Below are 18398 nucleotides of genomic sequence, written 5' to 3'. Positions count from 1 at the left end.
GTATACAGTAATATAACCCCCAGCGCTGTATACAGTAATATAACCCCCTAGCACTGTATACAGTAAAGTCGGTCGGTGACAAAAACCTGTTTTTATCTCATTTTGCCCCAATAAGCCCCTTTTATCTGCAGACCTGGAGGTGCCGTTGCTGTCAGTCATGTGATATTTTGGTTGACTTTCCCGGCTCAAACACCACACTGAGCTGATGCTTTATGGCAATGCTAATGAAGTCCGACCCTCCATAGACTTTGATTAGTCAGAGTGTCTGGGTGGGTGATTAAGACTGAGCCATTCTTTTGTTCCCCACAGGCAGTATGATAAGGAGTCGGGGGGTTTAGTAGATCGGGGGTCAGATAACCCATTCAAACGGCTGATATGCGGCTGCCTGAAAACATGGAGAATAGCTGGAGCGCCAGCAAATGGGCAAATGTATAAGAGGGGCCTGTCAGATATCGTATGCATTAAAACGCACCTGATGGCTGGAGTGTCCCTTTCAGCAGAAATAATTCTGACAAGAGACCGCTGAGACCTGGACCTTCCGTGATTATTTGGTGGCGCAGCCCGGGCTAACGCTTTTGCTTTTGTAAATATTTGGAATATATTTAGAATCTGGCAGCTTTATGAGAGCCCCGCAGGCCGCATAACTTCCTATAAACAGTTTCTTTCGCGATACCGGACGTCTATGGAGCTTATCTTTCATGCTGTGTGCGTACCTCCCAACTGCCCCATTTTGCCCAGGACAGTCCCAGGCACGATTCTTCGGGGGGTAGAAGTTGGGAGGTATATGTGCGCCAAATTTTAAACAGCTTTGAGCTGTAGGCACCTTAGGAGGTTTGGTGTCTCAGGAGAAGGATGTCCCACCACTATGTTGTCCTCCATTTGTCCCCGCTGATTGGCTGCTTGAAGGAGCCAATCAGTGGCAGGAAAGGTTTCCTTCAGCGCTGGAGCTGACTGAAAATAAATATTATATGTAAGATGGCGGGAGATGTGATGGCGGGGGATTTGTTTCTACTGCCCAGAAAGTACCGGGGGAGGGGCAAAAGGGCAAATTAATATGGGGGGGAGTTCTGCAAATGGGAAACAGCCAAAAACGAAAGGGTTTGAGCCGTTAGACGACTTTAAGGAACAAGCTTGTTGCTTGTTTTGGGTGTAATTGTGACAAATTGCGGCTAACAGACAGACTTCCAGCTCCGGGGCCCGAGGTCCCCCGGAGATCTTGTTCTGTTCCACGCGGCACCCGCCTCGCTGCCGCAATCGATAAATCTCCGACAGCCGGCCGACAGCGATCGCAGATACAGAGCAGATAGCGAGACGGTAACGGTCCCGGGACAGACATTGATGTGCAACGCAAAAGGGAATCCCAATGTCCCTCTTCCCATCCCTGGTGTCCCTTTTTTTCCTCCCCTGATCATGGGGTTCTGCAGCCCTAAAAGCCACAATTATTATTTTATTGTTTTATATAGCGCCTTCATATTCCACAGCGCTGTACAATGAGTAAATAGGACATAATAAGTAGTATATAACATTACAATTTAACTTAAAGGAGGACCCGGCTCAGAAGAACCTCCAAGAATGAGTATAGAAACAGCTGGAATAAACTTTCTAATGCATCAATCGGTCAACCCCCCCCCTGTTATATACCCCCAAACCCCCCCAAAACAAAAGTGCAGGGAGAAACTCCATGACCGGGATCGTGGCGTTGGTGGGGGGTCCCGCTGATGTTGGTGGGGGGTCCCGCGCAAAACCCAGAGAGTTCTCAGGTATGCTGTAAGCTGAGCCATGATCAGGGGGGTCGCACCAGCCTTATCCCCCTGTGCCCACCTTCCTTGCTTGTCGCGTGAGCCGAGTGCCTGGCATTTCCTGCCACTGGGCCGGCATGTGGGGCATATAAACAGAGGGGTATAGTCACTGAAGAGGGGGGGTAGAAGGGTATTGACGCTAGTGGAGGGGGCAGCTGAGGGGTATAGACACTGAAGAGAGGGGGGTAGAAGGGTATTGACGTTAGGGGAGGGGGCAGCTGAGGGGTATAGACACTGAAGGGAGGGGGGCGGAAGGGTATTGACGATAGGGGAGGGGGCAGCTGAGGGGTATAGACACTGAGGGGGGGTGGGGACACGGGGGTCATGAAAATGGAAATAGGGGACTGGGAAGTGAAGCGGAGATGGCGGGGCCCAAAAATTCTTGATGGGAGACACTGATAAAAAAAAAAGTGAGTATCCAAACCCAAAGTTACTGAGCTGCGGGAAATTTTGTTAAAGTGCCTAACGCTTTGTTTGCACCTGAAATCCTTAATAATTTCCTGTCTCCATCGGAGAAGATTGTCAGCATGCGCAGGACTTTTTCTTTTTAATTCTAATGCATGGCTCCGGAAGGGGAGCTACAAACGCTTTAGCTGTCAGGGGTGAAATAAAGAAGAAACGCCGCGCACTTGGCGCGTTAGTAATAATTATCATTAAGTAAGGAAATTACAAGTCTTTGTACGGCAACAGATTGACGGGGAGCAGAGATGCCGCCGCCGCTGCCCCGTCACTCTTCTTTCACCCATCTGTTTCCAGGTGTCTTTTCACTTTATATTCATGAATTTAAGTTAAAAAAAAACAACCTTTTGCCCATATTCTAAAAAAATGCCATTTTCTGCCCTCAGGTAACTTATGCATTCCTGTCCAAATTTACGTTCCCGCGTATGCGCCGTTTCTGGAAGCCAAATGTGCCGTGACCAAGGTCCCCCCCATTGGTGTTACAACCAGGGCCCATGAGCTCTGAGACCATTTCTCTTTTCGTGTGCCCTGTTTCCATTTTCCTGCCCCCCCATTGTCTCTGTCTTTCTTCTCCAGTGTCCATAACGGACTTCATTAGCATCGCCATAAACCGTCAGCTCAGTGTGGTGTTTGAGCCGGGAAAGTCACCCAAAATATCACGTGACTGACAGCAACGGCGCCTCCAGGTCTGCAGAGAAAGGGAGTTTATTGGAACAAAATGAAATAACAGTTTTTTGTTAATGTCGACGGACATTACTGTATACAGCGCTGGGGGTTATTACTGTATACAGCGCTGGGGGATTATATTACTGTATACAGTGCTGGGGGTTATATTACTGTATACAGCGCTGGGGGATTATATTACTGTATACAGCGCTGGGGGTTATATTACTGTATACAGCGCTGGGGGGTTATATTACTGTATACAGTGCTGGGGGTTATATTACTGTATACAGCGCTGGGGGATTATATTACTGTATACAGCGCTGGGGGTTATATTACTGTATACAGCGCTGGGGGTTATTACTGTATACAGCGCTGGGGGATTATATTACTGTATACAGCGCTGGGGGTTATATTACTGTATACAGCGCTGGGGGATTATATTACTGTATACAGCGCTGGGGGTTATATTACTGTATACAGCGCTGGGGGGGTTATTGCGGTATGCAGCTCTGGGGGTTATTACTGTATGCAGCGCTGGGGATTTATGCTCCAGGACTCATGGGACTTCTCAGGGACAGTGGGGAGATATGACCAGCAGGGTCTCTGATTCCCTTTATGTGAAGCTTGTTGAAGAAGCAAGAGCACCACCCAGTGGCATTTTCGATAACTGCATCAAGTTCAAAGTTTTTGATTCTGGGAATGGAGTGTCACGCCGGCTGCCGAGGGCTACGGAATATCTCACGCTTCTCCAGATTATATCCAGAAACCTTCTAAAGTGGTCTTGCAACTTTTATATATCTTCTTTGAATTCAAACTTTTATATAGACTATGGGGAAAGCCCCCAAATATCTTTGCCCTCTTTCCTCCCCTGATGCCCCTCTTTTCTAGGAGGTCAGAATGTTTGCTGGGTATGAGGGGATCGCAGGGTTCTACAGCCCTAAAAGCCCCGATAATGTGTATAGAAACAGCAGGGAATGGCTTTATAAATAAACGGGGTAAATAAACCCATTAATCTTCTAAATGCTTTTGATTATATCAATAGGTCACTTACGTACCAGTAAAGCCCCCCCCCACCTGCCCCTCTGAACCAAAAGGGTCTCTCGTTGGCCATTCGGCGATTACCTTTTGAAAGGATTGTGTATTAAAAGAAGTACGAAGTATGGATTTTTAGGAAAATAAGATTTATTTAAAATAGGACACAAAAAATAACAGCAATGAATGTTTTCATTTGCGGAGTATCCTGTAATATATATTTTGGCCGCGGATCTGGTAACTAAAAGCGTTACTAGGGCTGATGCTGCCTGCGCAAGTCCTGAAACCCCCACATCAGCAGGAGAATGGCTTTTACCCACCCATAATTAGTTTGCCCCCTGTATAATTAATTAATTTCCATCATATTCCACAGCTGTACATACAAAAAGCCCTTACCCAGGGCAGATTCATACCTTGTGTGCAAATATAGGCTGATGCCCCCACTTATCCACCCCACCAGGGAGGGGGGGGGTGGAAATTCTGTGCAATATCACTTCTAGTATTGTTACCCATTGAAAGCTAGACATTAAGTGCATGGGGAACACTACGTAAAGGCAAGATTTCAATAAAAAAACAAAACAAAAAAAAAAAAACAGTTCTAGGGCAACAGAATCTCCCTGATCCATGCATTCTCTCCATGGACATGGCATATGGCGCCCCCTTATGGCCAGCACCCACATACACCAGTTACGTCTCACACAGGTGGGTAGACGGCCCTCTGCCCATAAGATGACTACCTATAGATTTCCACTATATACCCCCCAAAACACATCATCTTCCAGTGTTAACCCTTCCCTGTCTCTTATCAACGAATCCAGAGTTTATATTTGGCGAGTTCATCGGTTTATGAAAGCCTGGGCCGAGCCGGCGCTCATCACTTCTTGGACTGCGCCTTGGGTTGGGCGTTGAGCTTCAGGATCTCCTGGAAGTCTCTGACCACCTCTCGTAACAGGTCCAGGTGAGGGTTCACGTTCTCCTCCATCCATTCCTCCACGGTGTCGGGGAAGTAAATGGACTCCAGCTGGGTGCGCAAAGACTGAGTCAGCGATTCCCACTCCTCGTGAGCCCTATAATAACAAAAAGGGAAAACACATATAATAAGGGGGTTTCTGGGGGTCTGAAGAGGAAACGGGCAAACCCAGCACTCGAGACACTCACTTCAACAATTTGGAACTGAATTTCTCCATTTTGTGTGGATTTCCAAAACGATGTTTCCGATGGTAACGCGAAAACCAGCCTCTGATCTCTCTGTGCGGGAAAAGGATCGGGAAAGAGACACAGTAAATGAACGAGGCTTTTATTTTTTCTGAAAATAAAAAATTATATATTTGAGCGAGAAACAGACCTGCACTGAAAGCATTATGAAGAAACATGAGAGGGTGGTAGAAACATGGAGGAGCCTCCCAGCTGAAGTGGTAGAGGCTGATACAGTGAGGGGATTAAACATGCATGGGATAGACATACGGCTCCTGAATCTAAGACGAGACCAATGACTGATTAAGGTTTGAGTCTTTACAGCAGGAGAAACGGGGAGACTAGACGGGGGCCGAACGGGGGCCGATCTGCCGGCAGGTTCTATGTTTCTATGGATCAACTTATTGTTAGGACTGCAAGCAGCAGTTGGCAAAGTCGGTAGGTCTATTCTTGGTACCAACATTTAAAGAACCATGAGAGTTAATTAAATTCAAATATATCGCAGAGACTGACGCCCACCGCATGCGCATTCGTTTGGCCCCATAAAGCCCCCCAATAGGGTCCAGCTCCCGGTTTACTCACTCGTCTCCCTCCAGGAGCTCCTGGACTTTTTGTTTCAAGTCTTTATGGATTTTCTGCACCAGACTATAAATCTCAGCTCCGGGAAACGCGCCGTTCCCATCGCTGCAAGAAAAAAAAAGAAATCAGCTAAAAAACAGACTAGACGGGGGCCGATTTGCCGGCAAATTCTTTGTTTAAGACGCGTAAGCTTTCAGGGCCTCAGAGGTCTCTTCTCTGGCTTTACCCAGACTATGATGTTCACAATTGTCCCAAGCCGCAAACGGGAAGGCAACCCACCAAGTGTTGGTCTCGATGTCGATGGCTTTAAATCCCAGGAGACTGGCTGTTTCCTTCCTTACTTTCTCATTAAAGTCTCCTGTATGGGAAGAAAGACGCGAGATGCTTTCAAGGCGCCGGCATCAAAAGGGAACGAAGACAGAGGAATTTGGGTTAAAAAAATTGGATTTGTGGGAAAATCTCTGATTTAGGAGAAGACTCACCGTGCTGAAGGACCTCTAAGCACACGGCCAGGGAAGGGATACTCACAGGCAGCAGCTCACACAGGACCGAATAATGATCGTACCTGAAGGAGACAAGAAACACAATCAGCGCCGTTCCTTCCGACGTTATACTATGGAGGCTCGTTCTCAAACTATGGACTTCTGTGAAACATCTTCTGGTCAATTTACCAAGCATAGAGTTACAGCGGATAGATCGCCAACCTGAAATCCACCACCAGTCTCCTACACTCAAGAACCGAACTCGTTGGGATCCCTCATGGCTCGGAACGTGAGGTTGGGTTGGCAGCTCGTGGTTATGGAGTGTGCCGATCCTGTTCTAATTGATAAGTCTGCTTAGAACCCATCAGAACCTTTGTGGATTCTGTTTAGCTACGGGGGCCAAGTCAAACAGTCTTGAAGTATCAGGAACTGGGAGCAGAAAGGGGGACATAAACTATCATTCAAAGGTTTGGGGTCACTTTGCTGTTTTCATGGAAAGCAAGGAAATTTCTGGCTGTGACATAATTACAAAAGGGTTTCTAATCATCAATTAGCCTTTTAAACTTAAACTTGGATCAGCGAACACAACGTGCCATTGGAACACAGGAGTGATGGGAGTGATAAAGGGCCATTGGAACCCAGGAGTGATGGGAGTGATAAAGGGCCATTGGAAAACAGGAGTGATGGGAGTGATAAAGGGACATTGGAACACAGGAGTGATGGGAGTGATAAAGGGCCAGTGGAACACAGGAGTGATGGGAGTGATAAAGGGCCGTTGGAACACAGGAGTGATGGGAGTGATAAAGGGCCATTGGAACACAGGAGCGATGGGAGTGATAAAGGGCCATTGGAACACAGGAGTGATGGGAGTGATAACGGGCCATTGGAACACAGGAGCGATGGGAGTGATAAAGGGCCATTGGAACACAGGAGCGATGGGAGTGATAAAGGGCCATTGGAACACAGGAGTGATGGGAGTGATAAAGGGCCATTGGAACACAGGAGTGATGGGAGTGATAAAGGGCCACTGGAACACAGGAGCGATGGGAGTGATAAAGGGCCATTGGAACACAGGAGCGATGGGAGTGATAAAGGGCCATTGGAACACAGGAGCGATGGGAGTGATTGGCCCAATCAGCCGTTTCCAGCTACAATAGTCATTTACAACATTAACCCATCTGCGCTGGATTTCTGACCCATTTCATGTTATTTTAATAATTTTCTTCAAAGAAAAGCACATTCTGGCTAAGTGACCCCAAACCTTTGAACGGTAGACTAGAAAATCAAGGCTTTATAGGGGGGAAAATAAGAAAACCTAATAGAAAATGGAATTTATTTAGAGGGGGGGCATTTCTCAATCTTTTAACGGCAAATCTATCTTAAATGAGGTGAAATGGAGACTTTCTAAGGTTCTCCGTATTTATTCCGTACGGTCGCCATCTTTCCTACCTTTGCCAACCAGTCAAAGCTATTCCCGCGTAGCGGATCCTGGTGAACTTGGACTTCATTGAGTCGATAACCGTCTTCCACTGCTGGTGATTCTTCACGTGCAGAGACATCGGGGTCCACATCTGGTCCGCGGTGGACGCTCCTTTGAAGGCACTCGCAAACCAGATGGATTTAAAGCCGCTTTCTTGGTACTTGGAGATAAGAGTTTCTGAGACACAAGAAAACAAATTCCATCTCTTTCATATTTTTACAGGGAATGATGAACTGTCATGTGACTCTAAACATTGACACTAAAAATGTACAAAAACTATTAATTGTAATGAATACAATGAAATCAACTGTTTTAAGCAGAACAAAAAGTATTAATCTACATTATTTTAATTAATAATTTGAATTAATATTATATTAAAAAATGACTTCTAAAATTTCTGGCAATTGAATAATTCAGCGATTCCACTGCTAACGCCAGATACCCCGGCCTTTCGCGCGTAATCCGTACAAGTCAGTTATACTTTTAAAAAGGACGTTCATTTTGCCGGTAAGCTGCTTAATTTTCTCTGCCGGTAAAAAGAAATAAATCCCTTTTTTGTCTGCTTGACACAGTTTCCCATCTCGAGCTTGTAACGTTGTGGCAATCCAATCAGTAACAATTATCTAATAATAAAACAAAAGTAACAATTATCGAAGTTTTTTTTTTTTTTTTTAAACCCACAAATTAATTAATTAAAGGACAAAGGATTCAAATTAAATTAAAGGGGAGAGAAATCAAATTTTAATTTCTGGTGCCGAGTGGTGCAATCACCATAGCAACTAATATAATGCTTCTTCTGGTTGCTCTTTTTTATTACTATCAGATTAAAAATACATCGTGAAAAATATCCCAAAGTTTTTGTTTTTTTTGTTTTTTTTTAAACCAGTTGTAGTTTGCACCCCATATAATGTTTTCAGGCAGCTGCATATCAGCCGTTTGAGTTTGAGTTCTCGCTCTGTTATCCGATCCCCGATCTACTAGACAAACACTAGTACAGGAGGAGAGTTTACTTCAGAGAAAAAACATTAGGTCATAACAAGGTCATAACTAGGTGGTCAGAGGGTTTGATGGAATGTAAGGTTGTTTTTCTTTACTGTGAGGGTGGTAGATAAGTGGAACAGCCTCCCAGCGGAAGATGTAGAGGCTAATACAGCGAGGGAATTCATGCATGGGATAGGCATACGGCTCCTGAATCTAAGACGAGACCAACGACTGATTAAGGTTTGAGTCTTTACAGCAGGAGAAACGGGCGACTAGACGGGGGCCGAATGGGGCCGATCTACCGGCAGATTCAATATTTCTCTGTTTATTGCCTTTAACACGTTAGTGCCGTTTCTGGAAAGAAAATCAAAGTCTGCGTGCGTAGCAGGCAGTATTTGCACTGCCGTTTTCTAAAGGTGTGACAGTTCAACATCTCTTGCCCGGGAAACACCGAAATATTCTTTCAGAAACACCAAAGATCCAGCTTCTCGTTGCGTTGGCTCTGTTTCAGACGCGCGAGAAATGGACGGGTGTCAGCGCCGGGTTAACGAGAAAAGGGCAGATATGCGAGACCCACCTGTTTGTTCAATATTTAGATGTGGGCTATAGATCCACAGGACCGGGGACACATGCTGGCTGATTCCGGAGCCTGCGTGAAAAACATGACAATAATAACACAAAGCAGTGTCTACAGCGTAAATAAAGAGTATAAAAGCTTGTGCTGATAAGCTGGAGTACTGATAAAGACATCATAAAAAGTAATTAAAAACTCACCCTGAATGCTGGCAACGCTGAGCTTGCGAAGCATGTCATCCCACATGAGCTGCTGTTTATCGGGGTACTTGCTATGGAGGAAAGCCACCACCTCCTGGATGTAGGTGAGGAACATCTTGCCCAAGTCCCCCTTGTTGCTGTTGAGCCAAGCCTTGGAATCCTGCCCTTCCCCGAGGTGATAGACCTGCAGGAAGACACATGAGGTCCTTCAGAAAGCCCAAATTGCCACCGATAGTCAGCTAATCCATGCCTTTTCCAGTGTTCCACCCAACTAGCAGAGGACAATGAAGTCCCAGTCATAGTTACATAGTCATTTAGGTCCATCGAGTTCAACCCTTCTACCTGCCATTCCTGCTTTTGATCCAGAAGTCCAACAAAAGGTAGTTGTGAGCATTGCTTACGCCTGTCCTCGGACAATGTGTCCCAGTGACGGCACTGACTCTACCTGAAGAAGACACCTCGGGGGTCCTGAAAGCTCATATCATTTCACATCTTTTTCTTTGTTGGCCCAATAAAAGGTATCAACGGCAACCAGACACTACATTTTCTCTTGGGGTCATATGGCTATATCCACATTCTTGAAATAGTGCCAAAGGACCTGACCGTTGCCCAGATGCAATTGGTATGGAATTTTGATTTGTCGTTCTAGAATGTATGGTATTATGAACAATTATCTCCTCACCTCATCAGCACCGATGTGGATCCAGCTAGACGTTGGGTGCTGGTCTAGGACCTGGGACAGGATCATCTTCACGAGAGGTAAGGAGTCTGCGTTGTGGGGGTTCAGGCTGTTGGGGTACTGCTCCATCTCCCTCAAACCTCTGAACTTATCGTGCTTCAGAACAAACTGCAGAAACAATAGGATCAGATTACCCCAGTACACAGCGCAGCGGCTACGACATCTCACGATGGGACATATGGTCAGGTATATCTCTCGGAGACGCAGGCAAAGAGGTAGTCTCCATGGTCTGCCCACTGTGGGTTTGCTACGATAAAAAGTGCTAAAGCATTTACTTTTATACCCAAAAATAATTTCAATTTTAAACACTGCTGTTTTGGGTTAGAGAAAAAAACTTTACGAAATCTGTCATTTAGTCTTGAAAGTTTAATAAAGAACTGGCAACGGCTTCTGAGGCAACAGCCTATCGGTGTTTGCTTTTTTTTTGTCACATGACAATTCAGTTCTCCCAGGAAATATTATGAATGAAACAAAATGCTACACAACGTAAGTATTATGCTAGGAAGGATGCTGTAAATGCTGCATTTGGTTCTAAAGCGAGTGGGACAGCACCTTTAAACAGTAAATGCTATAACACAGTCCTATGAACTAATGTTCTAGATCGTGTATGGGAAAGGGGCGAAGCATTAAAATGTCACATAGAACCCAGAAATATTTGCTCCTGTTATATTTCTAGATTGTAAGCTCACGAGCGGGACCCTCAAACGCTCATCATTCTTGCCAGGTACCTACGGTTTGATGGCAGCTCCCGGGCCGGGTTCTCGGCTCCCGTTGTGTCGGTATGTGTTAATGTATGTCTGCTATGTGTGTTAACTGCCCCATTTAAATTGTACACCGCTGTGTCATTTGCTGGGGCTTAATAAATAAAAGATAATAAAAATAATAGAGTGCTAGCTCTATGGGGCAGGGTCTTTTATTGTGTGTGTGTGTGTGTGTGTGTGTGTGTGAATCGTCTTCCATTTGTGGAGAGAAAGAAATCCTAAAAAACTTACCTCCATGTGTCCAAAGGTCTGAACCAGAGGCACCACTTCTAGTTTGTTAATTTCAGCTAAATGTAAAATATTCTTGATATCGCTCTCACTGGGGGGAGGGCGAGAGGGAGAGAGGGGGGGAGAGAGAAAGGAGGGGAGAGGGGGGAGAGAGTGAGAGAGAGAGAGGGGGGAAGAGAGAGAGAGGGGGGAAGAGAGGGGGGGAAGAGAGAGGGGGGGGAGAGAGGGGGGGGGAGAGAGGGGGGGGAAGAGAGAGAGAGGGGGGGAGAGAGAGAGAGGGGGGGGGAGAGAGAGAGGGAGAAGGGTTAGACATAGAACTAGAAGAGTTCACGTCAGCTTTAAGATTTGATTTAAATTGGAATTAAAAGTGAATTACAATGAATTTTATTTTTTTCTTTAGATTTCATAGAAGGATTATTATCATATCTGGATTTGACCTGGAATCCTACTTAGCTGGATTCGGCTCCTTCTTCTCATACCAAGCAAGGAAGCAGTGATTGGTCATGCCTACTCTCCACCCACCTATTCCCAGTCCATTTAAGGTTATCTCTGGCTAGCCCCACCCCTGCAGAAGGCTAGCTCCACCCCCTCATGAAGCGACTTCCCCAGAGGAAGCACAGCTGTGGAAAGTTTCCAGGGAGGATTATAACTTTAGGTGCCCAACGACAAGTACAAGCAGAAGGCGTTTTACCTGTAAGCATGTGGAGACCTCAGGACTTCTAACTCTCCAGTGAAAGGGAACATGTCTTCATATTCAATCAGCAAGCCGTTGGCTCCCAGTTTGGAAAGGAGAGGAAATATCTGGGAAAACAAACATCAGGAGAATTACGAGAACGAATCCCGTTTCAGCTGGAAGTCTGACGGATGAATCTGGGTTTGGCGGATATCAGGAGGACGCTACCTACTGGAGTGCATGGTGCCTGCTGTAAAGTTTGATCTGGGCCTGTTGGGCCCCTTAGTTCCAGTTAAGGGTAATAATGCCTGCAAAGGGGGGACCCACTACATATTAAAGCCCATGGTTTTGGAATGGGATGTCCAACACGCCCAAATAGGTGTGATGGTGAGGTGTCCACATCCGTTTGGTCATACAGCGTGTATGTATGTGTGTGTGTGTGTGTGTGTGTGTGTGTGTATGTATACATGTATATGTGTGTGTGTGTGTATGTGTGTGTATGTGTATACATGTGTGTGTATGTGTGTATGTGTGTGTATGTATGTATGTATGTATGTATGTATGTGTGTGTGTGTGTGTGTATGTATGTGTGTGTGTGTGTGTGTGTGTGTATACACACACACACACACAGGCAACACCGATCTTGTATACTTTTAGTCATTGTGTTAATCATTATGTAAAGATCGGCATGAAATTGATTTTTTTTCTTTACCTGCTCAAAGTAAGAGAGCTTCGGGGCGGCTCCTTTAAGATCCAAGTGCACCAACTTCATCTGAACGTTGCTGAAATCTTTGCGAGGAAGTTGCCCGCCGTTCTGTTGGGTTTTTACGCTGACCTCAACTTTCTCTTCTTTCGGGGGCTCCGGGGGAAGATCCCGATTTTCATTCTCAGAACTGGCCTTCGCGGCCCCCCAGAAAAATTCTTCGCTTTTATGTGCTTTGACGGCCTGTATCACCTGAGGAGGACTTCTAACAGAGAGAGGTCAGATGTATCGCCTCCTTTTAACTAACGCAGAAGTGTCCAGTGTACTAATCAGGGGTTATTATCCGCCAGGGAGCGAAGACCTCAAACGGCCAACTCTCAAGATATCTGCTCAACTTTAAAGCTTTGGTCTTAAGCTCTGAGCTAAAACCGCCCGTTCCAAGATTCTAGAAGCCCGAAATAATTATGCGACCTTAAAGGGAGGCTCCGCCCATTTTAGAGTGACAGAAAAATGTTAGAATTCGGTCATTTTGTATATAATTTGTATGGTTATTATGGCGCTATAACTCCTATAATTCCGAGCCAAGAAAACCAGCTGCCCCATCACGAGTTCTAAATCCACAACTGCTTGAAAGGAGCGTGTTAGCGACGGAATGAAGGCGATGACCCAGAATGAGGACAAGACTTGTAAAAAGAGACACGTGTGCGGTTTTTATAAGGTCCCTCCGCCATTCATCTGCCTCATATACATTTAACAATCCATATAACTCAGCCGCTACCCCGTAATCACCTTTACTATTCCCCGTCATTGCTACATTTATGTAAATAAAACTTTTTTTACTGCAATTCGAATATACTAATACGCAGCCATCACTTTAAAGGGGCAGGTTAATGTCAACGGCAGCAAAATATATTTTACATATATACCGCATGGCACATAGGTGGGGGTGGGGAAAGGGGCAAATGCATATGGGGGATTCTGCAAAAACAACCCCCCTATATGCAAGGGGGACACTGCAAAAATTTAAAGGGACCTCTCAGCTATCATAGGCATTAAAGAGCGTTTGATAGCTGGAGGGCCCCTTTTAAGGAACCCCCTATTACACACGGGGTGACTGTCCCTTTAAATACACTTCCTTATAACTACTTACTAATTTTACCGACACAACGTAGGAACGCAGACATCGATGGGTGGTGAGAAAAATTTAAAAAATAATAAGGACACTTCCGGGAGGGTGGCTATAAGCAAATACCAAACATTTTCTACTACATACTGGTATTATCCCACCATCTCTGCTGGAAGGCTTTGCCGGGTAGCCGTGACTCCCCACTGTAAACAATTAAGACCAAGTCACAATCCCGTCTGAGGGGACAGGTACTAAATCCGAACAAGCCTTCCACGGCCATTTATACTCCAGCCGCCTTTTCTTCGTCCCAATACTTCTCTCTCGTACTGGGTGCCAGCCATGCGTTAAAGCTGCAGTCCCACCTACTATGCTCAAATAAACACGAATTCCCCGATCGCGTAAAACTTAGCCTTTCTCTCATTATTTCAGGGAACGCTGAGACTTAAGCTGGAATTTAAGCAAGTTGTACTTTACTGAGAAGGTGGTAGATAAGTGGACGGCCTCCCAGCAGAGGTGGTAAAGGGAATTTAAACATGCACGAGACGGGTACAACAATAGGAAGATGAGAAACAAATCGTGAGCGACATTTATGAGAATCATTTATAGCTGCCAAGAATTTCATAAGGGAGCCGGAGCACGAGAACCACACCTGCCTTTATTGCACCCAGTAAAAATCTCACCGAGGCCTGCGGAAATATTTGATCAGAGCCACTGCCAAGATAAACAGGACGACCAAGCGCAGCAGGTGAATTTTCCTTTGGGGTGTCATATCTAAGGAGAGAACAGACAGGAGGCTAATGACGCTCAGATAAAGAGGTGTGAACAGGAGGCAGGTTTAACCCTTTAGACTGCCAAAGGAGCGCAAGTGTATCAACACGGCCAGGATATCGGTTCCCAGCGGAACTTCGACCTCTGAGCCACGCAACGTAATTTATGTATAGTTAGAAGCTCAACAAAAACATGTATATAGTTTTTTTTTTTGCAAATTTTTTTAAATAAAAAAATTCAAATTAACCTGAAACTTCTGTAATAAACATTTTTTTTTAAAAAAAGTGCAAAACCTAATAACAAGCACCTAAAGGCGACAATCAAGAATAAAAAAAAAAAAAAAAAAGATTATATATATATATATATATATATACGGTGTTCAAGCCGGGGCATCACCCTGATGTTGAGATACTCAGATGTCCCTTATGCCTAGAAAATGAGCATTTTGTAAATTAAGTGAATACAATGTGGTCATAGGGACTTTGTATCGGCTTTTTTCGTTTACTGAGAGGGTGATACATAAGCAGAACAGCTTCCCAGCAGAAGTGGTAGAGGGTAATACAGTGAGGGTATTAAACATGCATGGGATAGGCATATGGCTCCTGAATCTAAGACGAGACCAACGACTGATTAAGGTTTGAGTCTTTACAGCAGGAGAAACGGGCGACTAGACGCGGCATACATCACGTGAGATATATATAAGCACAGGTCTAGCGCTGTTACTCCTATAGCACGGGACACAATGTGATTTAATAATCGTATGTAACGCATAACCCCGCAGGGCTTTTACCTGTAAAGCAGTCCTTGTACACGCATGTAGGGGCTGGGCAGGTGGCGGCAGGTGCAGGTCACGGATTTGAATGGTGTGTGCAGGGCAGCGAGTAGCGAGGGTGACCGCCGTGGGAGGTTCGACAACCCAGGAAGCGCGAGAGAAAAGGAAAGCTGCTAACCGGTATTTCCTGCTCCTCCTAATCGCTTCTCGCAGATAACGAGCGAGTCGGGTGACGTCCGGTCGCCACGGAGAACATAACGCAGCTTTTACTCCTTCTGGGGTATTTTCTTTTTAAAATAAATGTTTTTCTGTTAATTTGCAATTATTCAGAAACACAAATAAAAAAAACAAAACATTTTTTCAGGAAGAGGGGTTGGATCAATTTTTGTACTTTTGCAAAAGTTACATAGTATGTGTATAGATATTATTTGTATTATTATTTTTTCAAAATTAACCTTATATATATATATAGGGTTACAGAACGGTCCGCTTACGCAAGCAGGAGCGGTAGGGGTTAATTCAGCGAGGGGTATTTTCTTTCTTTTTTTGCATCTACTGATTATAGATCGGCCCCATTCGGCCCCCATCCGGTCGCCCGTTTCTCCTGCTGTAAAGACTCAAACCTTAATCAGTCGTTGGTCTCCTCTTAGATTCGGGAGCCGTATGTCTATGCCACGCATGTTTAAATCCCCTCACTGTATTAGCCTCTACCACTTCTGCTGGGAGGTTGTGCCACTTATCTACCCCCCTCTCAGTAAAGTAAAACTTCCTTACATTCTTTGTCAGCCTCGACCCCTCTTATTGTAACCCACTACATGTTATGGAGTAAAGATGGGGACATTACGCTTAATGGGTGAATCGAGCTGTGATGCGGTATAACGCGCAGCTCCCCGGCCGCCGCTCTTCATTTAACGCTACAGACTTTTCATCTTTCCCTAATAAACAGCTGCGCCACAAAATATAAAACCAAAATCCCACGTGTGGACATAAATCAGTTCATTGAAGATACCGCTCCATCCTGGTTTATGTTTGCTTTTACAGAATACAGTTTTAGAAGCTTGACATTTGATGAGCCCGCTTGACGCAGTCTTTTTGCGAGTGGAACTTACACCTTATACATTTACATTTTTTTTGACAATATTACACTATTGTTTTTGTCTTTGTTTTCTTCCCCCATGTATTTGCGCTCCATTATTCCTGGTTTGCTTAAACAGCTGCGCTGCCGGAGCCAACGTGACCTGCAGCCGTCACTGACCTGTAACCCGCTGTATTCACGCCAAGACTCCTGCCTACAATACTTACTGAGACCTTCGCTCGGGGTACGGCTAGGGGCAAAGAGACCTTCGCTCGGGGTACGGCTAGGGCCAGCGAGACCTCCGCTCGGGGTACGGCTAGGGCCAGCGAGACCTCCACTCGGGGTACGGCTAGGGGCAAAGAGACCTCCGCTCGGGGTACGCTAGGGGCAAAGAGACCTCCGCTCGGGGTACGCTAGGGGCAAAGAGACCTCCGCTCGGGGTACGCTAGGGCCAGCGAGACCTCCACTCGGGGTACGGCTAGGGGCAAAGAGACCTCCGCTCGGGGTACGCTAGGGGCAAAGAGACCTCCGCTCGGGGTACACTCGGGCCAGCGAGACCTCACTGCTCTCTATACAGAATGCTGTGGAGTAACAGAGACTTCAGTGTCGGATACATTTTTATTAGAGACGCCTCTCTACTACACGCAGTTTCCTCACAGACGATGCAGTGAATGCCTTGTGTGACAAGATGGTGCAGTGTGTGATTATTAAGGGGTGTGGCTATTAGGGGGTGCAGTGTGTGATTATTGGGGTGTGGTTAGAGGGTGCAGTGTGTGATTATAGGGGGGGTAAAGGGTGCAGTGACAGCTCTCACTCCATTCCCCGCCTGCCCATCGTTTCCCGGAAGTTCTTGGTCTTTTCAGCACCGAACAGCCATTGGCTCCACCCATACGAGTGACGACAGCGAGAGTGGACGGTGACGCTTAAATAAGGCGTCTGACTAAGAGACAGAAGCCCCGGAGGTGAGCGCGGGGTCTCGGTGGCAGCTGGCGGGATATCTTCCTCTGTATGATGGGCTTATATCCGGCGGAAGTCCCCGGCGCTGTGAGGGGGTCCGCCTGTAATCATTTAATCGTTTAATGAAGAGCTGGCTGCAGAGTTTTGGTTTCCACTCCCTGCACTGTCAGGCTTCAGTAGTAAGAAGCGCTGAGCCGGCCCCGTATAATGTATAATTTAACGGGTGAGGAGACTGAAGAAATGTCGCTGATTTAACTATACATTATACAGGGCTGGCCAAGCTCTCCCTGCTGCAGGAGCTCACCGGGGATGGCCCTTCATAATGTATGTGAAGGGAAGGAGCTGAAACACAACTCTCCATCTAGTAAATAAACCCCAAAGTTCGAGAGAGAGTGTGTGTTGTATGTATATAACGTGAGAGCGCGCATGTGGCGTATGTATATAACGTGAGAGCGCGCATGTGGCGTATGTGTATAACGTGAGAGCGCGCATGTGGCGTATGTGTATAACGTGAGAGCGCGCGTGTGGTGTATGTATATAACGTGAGAGCGCACGTGTGGTGTATGTATATAACGTGAGAGCGCGCGTGTGGTGTATGTATATAACGTGAGAGTGCGCGTGTGGTGTATGTATATAACGTGAGAGCGCGTGTGATGTATGTATATAACGTGAGAGTGCGCGTGTGGTGTATGTATATAACGTGAGAGAGTTGCGTTGTGTGGCTCTCCTGTGTGTCATACACTAAAGCGCGTGTCGGATGCCAAGGTTTGCCACGCTTTGGCCAGGTCTGATATGTACTGAAGGGGACCCGAAATCAGGAAAGAAAATAGCTTTGTGATTTGTTTTAAAAAGCTGCTTTCTGCGGCATGTTATATAGAATAATAAATATATATTATACACGCACTACCGTTCAAAAGTTTCACTTAGAAAAGGATCAGAAATCCAGTGCAGACGGGGTTAATGTTGTAAATAACTATTGTAGCTGGAAACGGCTGATTTTTAATGGAATCTCTTCATAGGCCCTTTATCACTCCCATCACTCCTGTGTTCCAATGGCCCTTTATCACTCCCATCACTCCTGTGTTCCAATGGCCCTTTATCACTCCCATCACTCCTGTGTTCCAATGGCCCTTTATCACTCCCATCACTC

The 18398-nt window shown here is 45.9% G+C and overlaps 1 protein-coding gene across 1 annotated transcript; it reads right to left on the bottom strand.

The window, feature by feature from the left end:
• Positions 1-4743: 4743 nt before the first annotated feature.
• LOC128501114 (hexosaminidase D-like) lies at positions 4744-15421 on the bottom strand. Its single transcript, XM_053470463.1, has 14 exons — positions 15235-15421; positions 14357-14447; positions 12560-12812; positions 11866-11975; positions 11178-11265; positions 10129-10293; positions 9447-9630; positions 9250-9321; positions 7661-7868; positions 6212-6294; positions 6009-6087; positions 5733-5834; positions 5115-5204; positions 4744-5023 (listed from the first exon to the last, which is right to left on the bottom strand). Exons 2-14 carry the CDS (start codon positions 14443-14445, stop codon positions 4831-4833), a joined length of 1716 nt encoding a protein of 571 aa, XP_053326438.1. The 5' UTR covers positions 14446-14447; positions 15235-15421; the 3' UTR covers positions 4744-4830.
• Positions 15422-18398: the final 2977 nt, after the last annotated feature.

This window comes from Spea bombifrons, chromosome 7 (assembly GCF_027358695.1).
Source record: "Spea bombifrons isolate aSpeBom1 chromosome 7, aSpeBom1.2.pri, whole genome shotgun sequence".
Lineage (NCBI taxonomy): Eukaryota > Metazoa > Chordata > Amphibia > Anura > Pelobatidae > Spea > Spea bombifrons.
The sequence above is the reverse complement of the archived record's forward strand: the minus strand, read 5'-3'. Positions and strand labels throughout refer to the sequence as shown.